Below are 17,314 nucleotides of genomic sequence, written 5' to 3'. Positions count from 1 at the left end.
AGTTGCAGCATAGTCTGTGTCGAGGGTCCAGTGTGGTGGGGATCTTGCGTACTGTTTTATTTGAGATGGTGCCTAGGTGAATAATGTTCGAGAAGAATTCATGCATGGTTGGGAGGGAGGGGTAAGAGTGGGGATCAAATGAGCAAGAGGTGCATTATTAACCTTGTTGATATGTGAAGTCTGTGTAGACAGTGGCACTTCCTCTAAAGGTGTTGTAGGAATATCAGAACTATATTGTGCCTGCATAACAGAATTGTCATTAACAGTTGTGGTCAGCTGAAGATATTCCAGATGATGTCATGCTGCATTGAACTCTTTGGTTGCTTTTTGGATTGCTCATCATATTGTTTCATTCTCTTGTTTGAGGCATAGAGAATCTAGTTGAGTCTCAAAGTACAGAAACTGGTTTTGTTGCACTTTAGGGAGTGAGTTAAGGGAGTCAGATAGATGATGCTGATGGTCATCCACTTTGTTAAGCGATTGTGTCTTGGCTGGAGAAGCTGTAGCAAGACTGTGTTGTGCTTACTGGATTGGCTGCGGCTGATTATGCCAGTGATCTCATGACCAGTGTTGGGTTGAATCTGTACTGTTGGACAGGCCAAATATGAGCCAGAAATGGCAGAAAATAATCAACACTGAGTACTGATTCGCTACCACCCACAATTAAAAGGTTCCATGTGACCCTTGTTCTGAACCCCAGGTTCAGAGCTGTAAACGATGACTGCTCAGTTCTTCATTCCACTGGGTTGTATAACAGAGTTGTCATGTGCTGTGACAGGAGGAGTCAGAAATGTTGCACTTATGTCAGTTGTATGAATGGCTCAGTGGATAATGGATCCATCACATTCATTGCAGATGCACAATCACATCAGACCTCCTGCAAAAATCTCTAAGTAGCGAGCATGGATGACATGGAGAGGGACTGTGGATAGTTGGCACTAAGTGGGAATGTGGGTCAGCTGAGAAGCGTGATAAACACTGTCTCTGGGTGGTGCAGTGGTTAACACAACTGCCTAGTAAGCAGAAGATCCTGGGTTTGAACCCCAGTCCTGCACACATTTTCACTCATCGCCTCTGATGCTGCACAATTTCATGATGCAACCAATATCAATAATCCTTTTCCTTTTCTTTCTCCCCCTTCTTCCTTCAACTAGCACATGTGTAATAGCCAGAACTGACTGACTAGTGTTGCTGTCTTAAGTGATACATGATACAGAGCCCGCTATTGTTCATGCAGGTGAAGTCTGCATTAGTCCCTCGCTAGCTGAGATGACTTGCTTGACAATTGTGGTTCATTGCTCCTGTCATGAGCCATGCAGCTCTTTTGAGTGCGCAGGGTGAATGGCTGCTGTGTGCCACATTGCTGAACTGTGGATGATACCAGGAAAGGTGTCAGGTGGTGCTTGGGGGTGTGTGATTGCCACTATGTTTTGTTGACACAGCTGTGTGAAGTTTGTTGTTCCGGGTGGAGGTTGTAATGTCACAGTTGGTGGTGTCAGGTACAGTTGGGCCAGTTTGCTTGTCACAGCAAGTAGTGCTCACCAAGGCTCATGCTGCTGTCCATGCAGTGATGTTGTTGTCAACTAAATTGATGTATTGTCAGTGCTGGATTACCATGAGTATTCTACCGGCCAATGTAAGTCTGCAGTCCAAAAGTTCCTACTTGTTGGTAATCATGGCAAGTGGTACCTGAGATGGCACTTTGGCTGCCCACAAAGTCCAGAGCTTGTGATCAGACATTAATTGAGAGTAAAATTATGTTCATAACCAGCACCATAGTTGTGAGGAGTTTTGTTTGTTAACTGTTCATTACAAAGATCTTGTTGTAATGGCTCTTCTGGTGTACTGGAGAGGTATTGTAGGAGAGCTGATTTCACTGTAAAATATGTCACCTTGTAATGGTGAAAGGATGATGAGATTCATCCATGTGGTTGAGTAGTGCAACGCGTTTTGCCATGTCACTGTTGACATCATGTGTGGTGAAGATCCTGCCCACTATGGAGAACCAACCAGATGGCTGATTGGGGTATATCAGCGGTAGTTTGGGGTAAACACTAAATTGGTTGGATGCGACATCAATGTGTAGCTGTAGTGGTTTCCGTGGAAGAATTGGTAGCGGTAACACAGTCAAAAGTCCCATATTCATACACACTGTGATTGATAACATGAGCTGACTGTGAGTCTGCATGGATGGCTGTGTAAGCATTAGGTCAAAAATTCATTAGCATGGGGTAGTAGAGGTTCAGAATTGACCACTTCCAAAATGGAGGTGGCAGCAACTAAGTCAGTCATAGGATGCCATTCTTCAGCATCATTGGCAGGTGTCAATGAACTGCATTGGTAAGTAGCACTGTCACTTTTAAAGTGACAAACAGTTGGCTGTGGAGCCCTGTATGCTGCAGCACTGCACTCGTTTGCATAATTCATGAATTGCAACACACTATGGTTCCATTGTCACTGCATAGTATTTGGTTGAATATGTATATACCATAATTCATGATCGTTCTGGGTCACCAATGTAGATGCATACAGTAGAGGTATGGCATGGAACTTATACAACACAATGCGGTATGTAAATACACTATATTATACATAATTAATACATGATGAGAAAAGCATGTTTGCTCTGGAACCATAGAAAGCTCTGTTGCTGCGTAAATTACACCAAGGATTGTCTGTCATGAAGCAGGGTTGATAGTCAGCAGGGTTACATAACATGGCATCCCCACAGTAAGAATCACCGTGTGACTCTGGCTGCTGCCCTCTTTATGTACATTCATTATTGTCTTGTAGTCCTTCTTAGGCAATTACCTAAGGTAGCTCACAGGGATACTTTGCAAGCAATCTCCTTTATAAACTGATCATATTTTCCTATCAACTGGCATATTGTATATAGAATGTACAACAGTATTAACTATTAATCTTTCATATTTTATACAAAATTGTCAGTTAGCAAACATGTTTTTAATTCATTTCAGGGATGCAATAATTGTAACAACAATGGACACCTTCACAAGTCTCCTAGCAGGTTGCACAATTTTTGCAATACTTGGAAATTTGAAATATGAAACAAATGCATCTGATATTGATGCAGTCGCAAAAAAGGGGACAGAACTTGCCTTTGTGTCTTACCCAGAAGCTATTGCTAAGTTTGATTTTGTTCCCCAGGTAAGAATAGCCAGTTATAAATAGTTGATTTATGGTAATACAAAGAAATACATATCATATCAAGTTATCTATAACGAAGTAGTTGTCAAGTTGAAACACATTAATAAAGCAGAAGTTCAGCAACCTAAACAGTAATGCAAACTACCAATTTTCACATATGCCCAGTCTATAAAGTTTATTGATTTAACTGTACATTCAGTCAGCCATCAAAGAATCTATCATGAAAGAAAACCTTCAATGATCTGAAATGCCTTGAGGTATATATGCCTAAGATTTTGTTTCTGCGCTCTGTAACAACAACAGTTTACACTATTAGTACACCTACAGTATAGTGTAGGACTCCTCTCTAAAGGACCCTACAATTGTAGAAGAGTTGTGGAGACATTCTATAACACCTTCACTATTTGCTGTCATTCATTATCCTGATGGAAAATGATCTCTAAAAGCTATTGAATGAGTATTACTTGAGGCTCCTGAAAATCATGCACATGACACGCACTACCACTGTCCCTAATGTTATACTAAGTTTACCAGTGTGTCATATACAGTAAAACAAACATCAAATTGGGATTAAATGTCACCCAGCAGTAAACACAGCCTTCCATACTTGTACATGGGTATCAGTGCAGAACAAACATAACGTTAATTCTCTCCATGAAACAAACTAAGTCCCTTTGGCAGTATAGTAGAGTACAGTTTCACAATGTCATTTAACAAAAGGTAAAGTAAAATAGCGCTTTCATCTCTGGTACTGCCTTGTATATAAGAAAAATGTCAGTTCTCATGTTATGCTGAAGGCCCCACATCTGACTGACGACTTGGTAAACACTTGTGTTACTGAAATCAATCTTTATATTAATATTTGCTTTACTTTACATACAATTTATGTTTATGAAAGCCATGGTGTTAGGTTTTCCTATCAAACTGTCAAGATTTTGTTTTAGTATTGCAGAGCAGTTAGATTGAAATTCTGAGTCTTCTTTTGCTATTTTTTACTTTTACATCACCGTTAAAAATTTTTCCCATCACCACAGAAACTCACTGAACTACTGATAACCTTAATCTGGCATGAATGAGGTGAGAAATTGTTACATCAGCTATGAGATGAGTAGGAGATACCCCTAACTTTGATGATGAATTTTTGATACTACAACTGTGTATTCAGTATTAGGGATATTAAAAATAGTATCTGTTAAAAAAGATGAGTAAATAAAATACTATGTTTAAGCCCAGATGATCTGGGGTTTAAGATAGAATAGCTTTTTTAGTGAAATAAGGAAATGTCTGTATTTTCTTACAAAAAGTAGAAATTTAGCATTTTTTCATATAAAATTCAAACACAATTATAGCTTCTTCAGTTAATTAATGTAGCTATATTATCTTCTAATTATGAAAACAGAAAAAAATAACTTTAGGGTCTTTGAGCACAATTAGCACAGCACCAACATTACATCTAAAAATCACCACATTCTCCACACATAAAAATTGCATGCTCCATATATATTGGATTCTCACATGTCAAATAGCAATGTTTTGTTTTCCTATCTTTTTTCCAATAGTCACCACACCTGAAATATCTTCCAGACATTTTTTTGGGAACTGATGATGAAGGTTCTCCCAGTTGATCAGCAAACCTTCGAGTTTCCCTTGGAAGATGTATATTTTGTTGTCTAATGTGAAGACCATCATTTACCAGATTCAAACCTAAATTATGAATGAAATCTTGGCACTCTATGTGTGATTTGTCACTTATGTTATTTTCTCTGTAGATTATGATACCATTTATGGCAGCCGTATTGAGTATATCATAACAAATCATCTTAAGCTAATGTTTGCTGTTGCAGGAAACATCATAAGTGGCACATAGTTCATCTGGAACATCGACACTGGCTTTAGTTGCATTATAATAAGTAATGATTTCCAGTTTTCTTTTATCACCTGTCAATTGGCCTATATTTTTGTCATGGTGTAAAGTTGACATAACCAGCACAATTTTATTTCTTTTAGGTATGTAGGACACCAGTGTAGTGTCATTCTGGAACCCAAATTGTGAGCTTTTTAGTCTGTTCCTTTTTCGAAAATAGCAGGTACACTTGTCTTGTTTTTACAGACTGTGCCAACAAAATTCAATGAAAGTTCTTTCGAGAGATGAATCAATTACTGAATGTCAAATTCCTACTTGTTTTTGTTACTGGTTCCACTAAACAGTTTATGATATCATACACTTTATTACACAGTTGGTAATGTCCTAGTGATTGTTTTCCCATGTATACTTCCACTTTGAGACTCTTTGCATCTACAAGAGCATGTATTTTCAGAAAAATAATCAAAAATATCTCTTACAGCAACCAGATTCTCAGTCCTTTTTCTTTCGTCCCATGAGTTCTTATCATTGCATCTCAAAAGTTTCAGAGGAAGTAAAACCTCTGCAGTGACACCATAGACCTGTACCACCCGTACATGACAAATTGATCAAGTTTTGTCTATTTGAGTGGTTTATGCCTGCTGTATACAAAGTTCCATAAATGCCTCCAAATCCTCCAAAGTTGCATCCATCTTTCTTGTGGTACTGCTCTTTATTGTTTGGTCATTTTCTCTTTTATTCCCTATTTTTATTATTTTTATATGTAAATATAGTGTTCAACATACTGTTTGTTCTAAAGAGACTCCGTATCAAATCTCTGTTTTGGAGAATTAGCTATAATGTTCTCAGAATGAATAAGAATTCTTTGTGTAGGACAATTTTTCATCCATTTTGTACCAGCTTTGGATGTATAAAAAATTCCACATACCTCAGGTGACTTACTAGGAGCAGCTGATGCAGTTTTTCGCTCTTCTGAATCATTCAGATACCCTCCTGCTATGAATCACTTTCTTCAATTCTTTGAGAAACACAGTCAGTCTCTTCTTTGCTCTCATAGTCACAAGAATTAGCTCTTGGATAGTTTTCTAAAACTTCTTCTAATAATTCTTGTTGCCGGTGGTCGTAAGATACCTTGAGCAATATGGAATCTAAAAATAAATTAAAGAATACTGTAAATAACTATACCTTATAAATTTGCTGATAAATGTAAATAAATAAATAAAATAAATACAAATAAATAAATGTAACACTGAGTAAGAGGTCATTTATGACATACCCCAGCGACCTTCGCACACGTGTACCTCCCATCAATGCCAGCACAACAATAAACTCAACATTGCACCACACCTCCCTCTCCCTTATCTCCAGCTTCTATGATGATGAGAAATGCATGACATCAATGACATTCAGTAATCTGGCCATAAAAATTTCTCAGTATGCATACCAAACCTCACTCATGCCAAGTTAATAGCAGAAAATTGATTGGCTGGTAATATTGTATTTATGGATGTATATGTGTTTTTAGGGCTGTTTCTAAATAAGAAAGAGAAATTTCATTTACAAGAAACATAACAGATTATCTATTAATTAATTAATGTTAAAAGATTTCTACTAATATCACAAGTTTCAAAAAAGAATAGGAAGCAAATGTTCAGCTTATATGTACTTCTTAAAATCTTTTTTCAGTTATTCTCTGTACTTTTTTTCCTGATGTTATTTACACTGGGGATTGGAAGTGCAGTGGCTCTGGAGGGTGCAGTCATGACCATTATATGCGACCAGTTTCCAAAGATCAAACATTGGATTATAGCACTTTTCACATGCAGTCTTGGCTTCCTCGCTGGACTTGTATACATCACACCAGTAAGATATATAAACATTTTTGTAGATACATAATTACAATAGTTGTTAACATAATCAGATCAAAAGATTATCAACAAGTTAATAAGTTTACAGTGTAAGTCAGAAATATTTAAAAATACATGACTGGTTCCCTTATGTAAGTACATGTATATTTTACCAAAAAACAAAGATGATGTGACTTACCAAACGAAAGCGCTGGCAGGTCGAAAGACACACAAACAAACACAAACATACACACAAAATTCAAGCTTTCACAACAAACTGTTGCCTCATCAGGAAAGAGGGAAGGGGAGGGAAAGACGAAAGGATGTGGGTTTTAAGGGAGAGGGTAAGGAGTCATTCCAATCCCGGGAGCGGAAAGACTTACCTTAGGGGAAAAAAGGACGGGTATACACCCGCACACACACACATATCAATCCACACATATACAGACACAAGCAGACATATTTAAAGACCAATTTAAATATGTCTGCTTGTGTCTGTATATGTGTGGATTGATATGTGTGTGTGTGTGTGTGAGTGTATACCCGTCCTTTTTTCCCCCTAAGGTAAGTCTTTCTGCTCCCGGGATTGGAATGACTCCTTACCCTCTCCCTTAAAACCCACATCCTTTCGTCTTGCCCTCTCCTTCCCTCTTTCCTGATGAGGCAACAGTTTGTTGCGAAAGCTTGAATTTTGTGTGTATGTTTGTGTTTGTTTGTGTGTCTTTCGACCTGCCAGCGCTTTCGTTTGGTAAGTCGCATCATCTTTGTTTTTTGATAAATTTTTCCCACGTGGAATGTTTCCCTCTATTATACGTGTATATTTTTAATGATTTATGAACTGCATCTCCTAAAAAGTGCTTTTATTCTCTTTGCAGGGTGGTCAATGGATTTTAACTTTAGTGGATTTCTATGGTGTACAGTTTGTTGTGTTCATTTTAGCAACAATTGAAATGATAGCCATAGCATGGATATATGGTAAGTTAATATAATCATACAGTTATGATTTGCACGTTTCAGTTACTGCAAGTAATCAAAATAACATTTAAATGCTGCATTTGAAGACAAAAAACAACCTTCTTGTAATCTCGAATAACTATAATAAATATTACTGATTATCAGATGTTGATAACAAAAAATAAATAAATACATTTATTTACACATCATGCTCACTAATCTAAGCATGGGTAGTCTTATCACAGTTATTTCGAATCTGTCATTAAATACGGGATAATTTTCTGTGGAAGCTCAAGTAGTGTATCCTGGTTACTGAAACTGCAAAAGAAAATTGTCAGATACATGAGTATCGCACAGCAAACAGTCTTGTATCCCATTATTTTGGAAACCACAAATTGTAACTTTTCCCTCCATATACGTTTATGAAATTATAATCTTCCTACACAACAGACAAAAATTATTTGAGGAGAATCATTTTAACTACATATATAACATGAGAAATAAAAATAGTGTTATGCTACTCACACACCATTTGAAATTATATGCATGGACTCCACAGTATACAGTGATGAAAATATACAAGTTCATGGGGAAAAACATATTTAATATGAAGCCAGAAATTTTAAAAACAAAGCTACAGCAGATTCTGTGGGAGAAATGCTACTATTTAATAGAAGGATTCATTTGAGCAAGGGGTAACTAAGTGCTGGATTTTATTGTATTTATATTTAATGTAACTGTATTATTAATATGATGCTGTTTGTTAACATCAACTGTTCTGAGTTTTTATGGCAAAATTTTACTGATATTTTGACATGTCTCCTGTGCCTGAACCAAATGATTTAGATTATGTATGTTATGGGACAAATAAACCACAATTCACAAAATTCACAATGTGGAATGAGTTAAGTTGTACATTAACACACAGAAGCAGCCATTTCAGATTACTTTGGTGAAGCACACAGACAAAAAATTATGACTGATCTATTCTATTCACAGTGATGATTATGGAAATATAAGAAGAGAAGCAACTATTTTAGGAAAAAATTCTCCCACCTTCCTCTTACATTACTCAGATGCTGTTGATTACTTCATATTATTTGTGTAATTTTAAAGGCTACAGTGAATGCTAGTAGCTGTCAATTTCTTTTATTAATTTTACAGCCATAAAGCTGTCTCACACATCATACAGTTAACACTATTGTTTACGTATATATTCACAAAATTATCATGCTGTGATCTCACTCATTCCTTCATATATTCCCTACATACACACACACACACACACACACACACACACACACACACACACACACACACACACACACACACACACAAATATTGCAATTATTACTTTTGTACTTCTTATGTATAGACAATCACAGAAAACTTTTATGCCTTCTTGAGTCACATACTGTCAAATCTTTCATGTCAGGGAATATCAATAATAGTTACATCCTCATATCAGCAGTAGACTAAGGTATTTTATGCTACAAGATCACTTATATATCAAGTTCAGCAATTGATGAAGATGGATGTCCATTGCAAATTCCTGTTGCTGACGGATGAACACAGTGTGTTTTATGCTTGTCCTTTTGCAGGGTTAGATTTTCTTCCCATTCAGAGTACTATTCGCTCACTACTTTCTTGAACTTGATTTTTAGTATCAAAATGGGTTGTGCACCTGTGGTCTAGGGGTAGTGTCTTTGACTAGCAAACAAAATATTCACGGCCCCAGGTTCAGAACCTGATACCACTTAAATTTCAATTAGTAATCAGCATTCGCAGTGGAAGAAGTCACCCTCATTCTTTGAATGGCCTTGTCAAAGAGGGCAGAGGAAAGAACAGCAGTTCAGAGCACGCTCTTGTCCTTGAAGGGGAAAACTGACCCTAAAGGCTGAAGAATCAGCAATGATCAATGGCATGAGGATGCAGAAGGCAATGAAAACCACTGCATTAAAGACACATGATGTGAATCCACAGGGCATGTGGCCTGTAATTGAATAAGTGTAATGATGATCTCTTCATTGGAAAAAGACTCCAGAATAGTCTGCCATTAGGATCTCTGGGAGGGCACTGCCAAGCGGAAGATGACCATGAGAAAAAGACTGAATAATCAACAAAAGGATAATATTCTATGCATTGGGGTGTGGAATGTCAGAAGTTTTAACTGGTAGGGAAGCTAGAAAATCTGAAAGGACAAATGCAAAAGTTCAATCTAGATTCAGTAGGGGTCAGTGAAATGGATGAAGACAAGGATTTCTGGTTGGATGAGTATAGGGTCATATCAAGAGCAGCATAAAATGGTATAACAGGACTAGGATTCATTATGAATAGGAAGGTAGGGCAGCGAAAACAATAGTACATGTATACATGCTGGCATCACAAGCTGAATATGAAGAGATAGAGAAATGAAATGAGGATATTGAAAGAGTAATAAAATAGGTAAAGGGAGATGAAAATATAATATTTATGGGGGACTGGAATGCAGTTATATGGGAAGCTCTAGAAGAAATGGTTACAGGAGAACATGAGCTTGGGACAAGGAATGAGAGAGGTGAAAAACTAATTGAGTTCAATGATAAATTTCAGTTATTAATAGTGAATACTCTGTTCAAGAATCACAAGAGGAGGAGGTATACTTGGAAAAGGCCAGGTGATATCAGAATGTTTCAGTTAGATTACATCATGGTCGGACAGTGATTTTGAAATCAGATACTGGATTGTAAGGCACACCCAGGAGCAGATATGGAATTGATCACAAAGCAGTTGTGATGAAGAGCAGACTTAAGTTCAATAGATCAGTCAAGAAGAATCAGAATGCAAAGAATTGCAATACAGAGGTACTAAGGAATGACAAGATACACATGAAGTTCTCTAAGGCTATACATACAGCAATAGGGAATAGCTCAGTAGATATAACAGTTGAAAAGGAATGGACATCACTAAACTGAGCAATCAAAAAAGTTGGAAAGAAAAACAAAGAAGGTACCTGGGAAGAAACCAAGAGTTACAGAAGAAAAACAAAATTTTTGGCAACATTTCTAGGAAGCAGCAATCTTTTGATCTATATAAAATCAGTGAAAAAACAGTGTAGATTGTGATGGCACTTTATTAAAATAAACGTTTTTGGCAGTTTCAGCAACTGAGGCCAACTGACTGTTCTACACATTGTTAACTTCAGCTGATGGTGCTGAAGGAAGATGTCCTAAGCCTAGGCTGAAACTGGTAATTTTAATAAGTACTATCATGATCTAAACTGTTTTTTCACTAATTAAACAGAAGAAATACTTTGGTTGATTGATGAAAGAAGGGAGTATGAAAATGTTCAGGGAAATTCAGGAATACAGAAATACAAGTCACTGAGGAATAAAATAAGTAGACAACAAAAGTAAGCTAAGATGAAACGATTGCATAAAAAATGTGAAGAAACTGAAAAAGGAATGATTGTTGGAAGCACTGATTCTGTAAATTAAAAAAAAAAAGAAAAAAACCTTCTGGTGGAATTAAAAGCAAGGGTGGTAACAATAAGAGTACAACAGGAATTCCACTGTTACATGCATAAGAGAGAGAGGATAGGTGGAAAAGAGCACATTGGAGGCCTCTCTGAGAGGAAGATTTGTCTGATGTGATAGAAGATTAAACAGTTCATTTAGAAGAGACATGGTTCAAAAATGGTTCAAATGGCTCTGAGCACTATGAGACTTAACATCTGAGGTCATCAGTCCCTTAGAACTTAGAACTACTTAAACCTAACTAACCTAGGGACATCACACACATCCATGTCCGAGGCAGGATTCAAACCTGAGACCGTAGCGGTTGCGCGGTTTCAGACTGAAGTGCCTAGAACCGCTCGGCCACACTGGCCGGCAAGAGATAGGGGATCCAGTATTAGAATCAGAATTTAATAGAGCTTTGGAGGACTTAAGGTCAAATAAGGCAAAAGGGGGAGATAACATTCCATCAGAATTTCTAATATCATTGGGGGAAGTGGCAAAAAAGTGATTATTCAGGTTGGTCTGTAGAATGTATGAGTCTGCCAATATACCAGCTGATTTTTGGAAAAATATCATCCACACAGTTCCGAAGACTGCAAGAGCTGACAAGTGCTAGAATTACCACACATTCAGCTTAACAGCTCATGCATCCAGTTGCTGACAAGAATAATAAACAGAAGAATAGAAAAGAAAATTGAGGATGAAGATAAAGGTGCCAGAAAGGCAATTCTGATGTTGCGGCTGATGATGTAAGCAAGCCTAAAGAAAGATCAGTATACATTCATACATATTGTTGACCTGGCCAAAGCTTTTGACAATGTAAAATGGTGCAAGATGGTCAAATTCTGAGAAAAATAGGGCTAAGCTATAGGGAGAGGGGGGTAATATGTGATATGTACATGTGCCAAGAGCAAAAATAATAAGACTGGAAAACCAAGAACAAATAGCTTGGATTAAAAAGAGTATAAGACAGGGATGTAGTCTTTCACTCCTACTGTACATCAAAGAAGTGATGATAGAAATAAAAGAATGGTTGAAGAGTGGAATTAAAACTCAAGGTGAAAGGATATCAATGACATGATTCAGTGATGACTGCTACCCTGAGTGAAAGTGAAGAAGAATTAAAGGATCTGCTGAATGGATGAACAATCTAGTGAACACAGAATATGAATTAAGAGTGAATTGAAGAAAGACGATAGGAATAAGAAGTAGGAGAAATGAGAACAGTGAGAAACTTAGCATCAGGATTGATGGTCACAAAGTAAATGAATTTAAAAAATTCTGCTACCTAGGCAGCAAAGCAACCAATGACAGGTGAAGCAGGGAGAATATCAAAAGCAGAATAGCACTGGCATAAAGGGCATTCCTGGCCTAGAGAAGTTCTAGTAATATCAAATATAGGCCTTAATTTGAGGAAGAAATTTCTGAGAATGTACGTTTGGAGCAGAGTTTGATAGTGAAACATGAACTGTGGGAAAACCACAACAGAAGAGAATCGAAGCATATGAGATGTAGCGTTACAGATTAATGTTGAAAATTAGGTGGACTGATAAGGTAAGGAATAAGAAGGTTCTGTGCAGAATCAGAGAGGAAAGGGGTATGTGGAAAACACTGCTAAGGAGATGGGACAGGATGATAAGACATTTGTTAAGACTTCAGCGAATAACCTCCATAGCATTAGAGGGAGCTGTAAGAGGACAAAAACTTTAGAGAAAGGCAGAGTTGGAATAAATCCAGCAAATAATTGAGAATGTAGGTTGCAGGTGCTACTCTTAGATGAGGAGGTTGGCACAGGAGAGGAAATCTTGTCAGGCAACATTAAACCAGTCAGAAGACTGATGACAAAAAAAGGGACCTTATTGTAAAACTATCTGCTCATCAGAGGCAGCCCTACCTAGGGATGCAAGGAGTGCATAGCACCCAGGTGCCAACTCCAAGGGGTTGTGATGACATTTCCTACTTCATTTCTTAGTTTGTTGTCCTCAGCGTTGACACACTGCATTGCTACACTGGCTGAAAAATGGGATGTGGAAGTACAACACTGATTACTTTCAATGATGCAGCTGACAGGTGCACATTTGCATTTCGCATACTTTACTTTCACTGTTCACAACCTCCTCCCCTCCCCCCAGTAATACGCAGTTATATGGCTAGTGCACTATTCTTTAACTTTTGATAAGCCTCATTAATAGGTTGCAGGTGAACATACACATACTGCTACAATAGTTTCCTGCTGAAAATCTACAAGCAGTAAAAGCCTAACCACAAAGTTCACAGTTCTTGAAGAATAAAAAGGTACATATGGAGTGGATACTGTCATTGTTTTAATACACGGCCTAATTGTGTTACACTTATTTCATGGATGCATTGCTGTTGATCTAACCAGTACAGGTTCCTCATCTGAAACTCGGTCATGGACTGACTGTCTCGGGACCAAAAATTGGGCCCTTTTATATCCTTACAGTAATAGGTGCTGAAATTACACATTGTTCAAAGTTAAACTTACAGACATTACAATTAAAACTTAACTCCTTCAGTTAACTATAAACATCAAGAAATTGTTTCTTTTGAACAGTTTCCTCAACTGTAAGGGTTAAGCCAAATTATTTATTTAAATCAAGAAATTAACATATATAGTTACACAAACAATTGTTTTGACAAAACTGTTAATTACTTTGGCTTTGCTAACATGTTTTTGAATAGAGCCAAATAGATCCTTTAAGAATACCTGTAGTTGTTCCTCCAAATGTTTATAAATGGCACAAAATTTATATTTGTATATATGTCAACAATAGAATTTAAGTTACAAAACAATCACTGATTTCTCCCCATATCAAAAGAAACTAACTAGGAATAGTCATAAATTAGAAATTCAATTACATACCTAAAGCTAAGCACAAAATTAGATCTTGTGTTAAATTCTTTAAAACTGAGAGCCAACCTTTTTGTTATATGAAAATGCAGATTATACTCACTTATGTTGATGGTAATTAGTTCAAAAATGAAAAAATGAATTTTAAGGAGGCAGATGGCAAAACAAGAGGGGAAGTAAAAATGTCCCAGCTTGCTTTGTCACAGGGTGCTGATGATAAGCAACTGATTGAACACTAAGCTAACGGTTAATTTGCATTTAAAGCTACTCTATTTGGAAATTATAATAAAATTAACATCCAAATTATCTTTTGTATATGAGGGTTGGACACAGCCAGTCTTACACCTGTTTCCGAGCTTTTTTAAAATACATTTGCCTTTCCAATTGGAAGTGCCCCTGTACACATCTGTAAGGATGTGCAATGTAATGCCCATCTAAAAGACAAATTCCTTTATTTAAAATGGTCCAGGAGGTCTCTGTTTTTTCCCTTGGGAAGAGTTTCCATATCTCCCTAATTAGGTCACAGACATGACAAAATATTCTGATCGACACATCTTTCTGAAAGTCTTTTTCCGATTATGAAACTAAATAAGTCATAATTATATGGGAACTTGAGCTTGGAAATCTGTGAAATTGTCTGCATCTGTCTGTTTCCTGACAGTTTGTACCAAATAAAAGTTTTATTTTGTCTTCAGTACACCAAAAACAATTAAATAATACTGAAAATTTGTTTTGTTTGTGATCTATGTTGTTGAGGGATATGAAACATAAAACCAAATAATATGCAGTCCAACTGCATCACCACTGCAGGTTCACCATTTTCCCCTCTTCCCCCTCCTCAGACTCAGATAGTGTGGTGTGGCAACTATATATAAAATATATACACTATGTAATCAAAAGTATCCGAACACCTGGCTGAAAATGACTTAAAAGTTCGTGGCACTCTCCATTGGTGATGCTGGAATTCAATGCACTCTTGACACACCCTTAGCCTTGATGACAGCTTCCACTCTCGCAGGCATACATTCAATCAGGTACTGGAAGGTTTCTTGGGGAATAGCAGCCCATTCTTCATGGAGTGCTGCACTGAAGAGAGGTATTGATGTCAGCTGATGAGGCTTGGCATGAAGTCACCATTCCAAAACATCCCAAAGGTGTTCTATAGGATTCATATCAGGACTCTGTGCAGGCCAGTCCATTACAGGGATGTTATTGTCCAACCATTCAGACACAGGCCGTGCATTATGAACAGGTGCTCCATTGTGTTAAAAGATGCAGTCCCCTTCTCCAAATTGTGCTTAAAACATCAATGTAGGCCTGTGCTGTGGTAGTGCCACACAAAAGAAGGGGTGCAAGCCCCCTCCATTAAAAACACGACCACACCATAACACCACCACCTCCGAATTTTAGTGTTGGCACTACACACGCTGGCTAGATGACGTTCACCGGACAATAACCATAACGACACCCTGCCATTGGATCGCCACAATGTGTACCATGATTCCTCACTCCACACAACATTTTCCACTGTTCAATTGTCCAATGTTTACACTCCTTACACCAAGTGAGGCATCGTTTGGCATTTACTGGCATGATATGTGGCTTATAAGCAGCTGCTCGAACGTGAAATCTTAAGTTTTCTCACCTCCCATCTAGCTGTCATAGTACTTGCAGAGGATTGTGATACAGTTTGGAATTCCTGTCTGATGGTCTGGATAGATGTCTGCCTATTACACATTACAACCTTCATCAACTGTCGGGGGTCTCTATCAGTCAACATACAAGGTCGGCCTGTATGCTTTTGGGCTGTACATGTCCCTTCACATTTCCACTTCACTATCACATTGGAAACAGTGGACCCAGGGATGTTTAGGAGTGTGGAAATCTCATGTACATAGGTACAACACAAGTGACACCCTATCACCTGACCACATTCGAAGTCCATGAGTTCTTCGGAGTGTCCCGTTCTGCTCTCTCATGATGTCTAATGACTACTGAGGTCGCTGATACGGAGCACCTGGCAGTAGGTGGCAGCACAATGTACCTAATATGAAAAATGTATGTTTTGGGGTGTCCGGATACTTTTGATCACATAGTGCATGTGTGCAAGAGCATTCCCTGTGCGCTGAATTCTTGGATGGGTCTGATGTAGATGGACCTTTACTGCCCACTTTGATTAATCATTTTTTATTTATTTATTTACACGTCAAGTTCCATAGGACCAAATTGAGGACCAATCTCCAAGGTCATGGAATGCATCATTACATGAAATTACAACATAAAAGTAACAATAGATAAAAATAAAATGTTTATGAACCTGAAAAAAGTCAATCCATAAGTTTAAGTAAACACAATCAACAGTACAAGAATCAGCTTACTTCTTCAAGAAACTCCTCGACAGAATAAAAGGAGTGATCCATTAGGAAACTCTTCAGTTTAGATTTGAGAGCACATGGATTACTGCAAAGATTTTTGAATTTGAGTGGTAGCTTACTGAAAATGGATGCAGCAGTATACTGCACACCTTTCTGCACAAGAGTTAAGTAAGTCTGATCCAAATGCAATTTTGATTTCTGCCGAGTATTAACTAAATGAAAGCTGCTTACTCTTGGGAATAAGTTAATATTGTTAACAAGAAATGACAGTGAGGAATACATATATTGAAAGGCCAATGTCAAAATACCCAGACTCATGGACAGGGGTCGACAAGAGGTTCACAAACTTACACCACTTATTGCCCGAACCATCCATTTCTGAGCCAAAAATATCCTTTTAGAATGGGAAGAGTTACCCCAGAATATAATACCATGTGTCACAAGTGAATGAAAATAAGCAAAGTAGACCAATTTCTGTGTCGAATGATCACTCACTTAAGATACCATTGGAATAGTAAAAATGGTAGTATTAAGTCTTTGAACAGGATCCTGAACGTGGGCTTTCCACGACAGTTTACTATCTATCTGAACACCTAGAAATTTGAACTGTTCAGTTTCACTAATCATATGCCCATTCTGTGAATTAAAACGTCAGGTTTTGTTGAACTGTGTGTTAGAAACTGCAAAAACTGAGTCTTACTGTGATTTAGCATTAGTTAATCATAGATATTTTATTT

The 17,314-nt window shown here is 37.5% G+C and overlaps 1 protein-coding gene across 1 annotated transcript in view; it reads left to right on the top strand.

Moving 5' to 3' along the window:
* LOC124595352 (sodium-dependent nutrient amino acid transporter 1-like) overlaps positions 1-17,314 on the top strand; it is a 117,863-nt gene that overhangs the window by 75,694 nt on the left and 24,855 nt on the right. Inside the window, exons 7-9 of the mRNA XM_047134067.1 lie at positions 2,979-3,168; positions 6,719-6,895; positions 7,755-7,854. Of these exons, the coding sequence (XP_046990023.1) occupies positions 2,979-3,168; positions 6,719-6,895; positions 7,755-7,854 (467 nt within the window). The remainder of the gene's footprint in view (positions 1-2,978; positions 3,169-6,718; positions 6,896-7,754; positions 7,855-17,314) is intronic.

The sequence above is a fragment of the Schistocerca americana genome, chromosome 2, assembly GCF_021461395.2.
Source record: "Schistocerca americana isolate TAMUIC-IGC-003095 chromosome 2, iqSchAmer2.1, whole genome shotgun sequence".
Lineage (NCBI taxonomy): Eukaryota > Metazoa > Arthropoda > Insecta > Orthoptera > Acrididae > Schistocerca > Schistocerca americana.
Note: the sequence above shows the minus strand (reverse complement) of the source record. Positions and strands in the feature narration are given on the sequence as shown.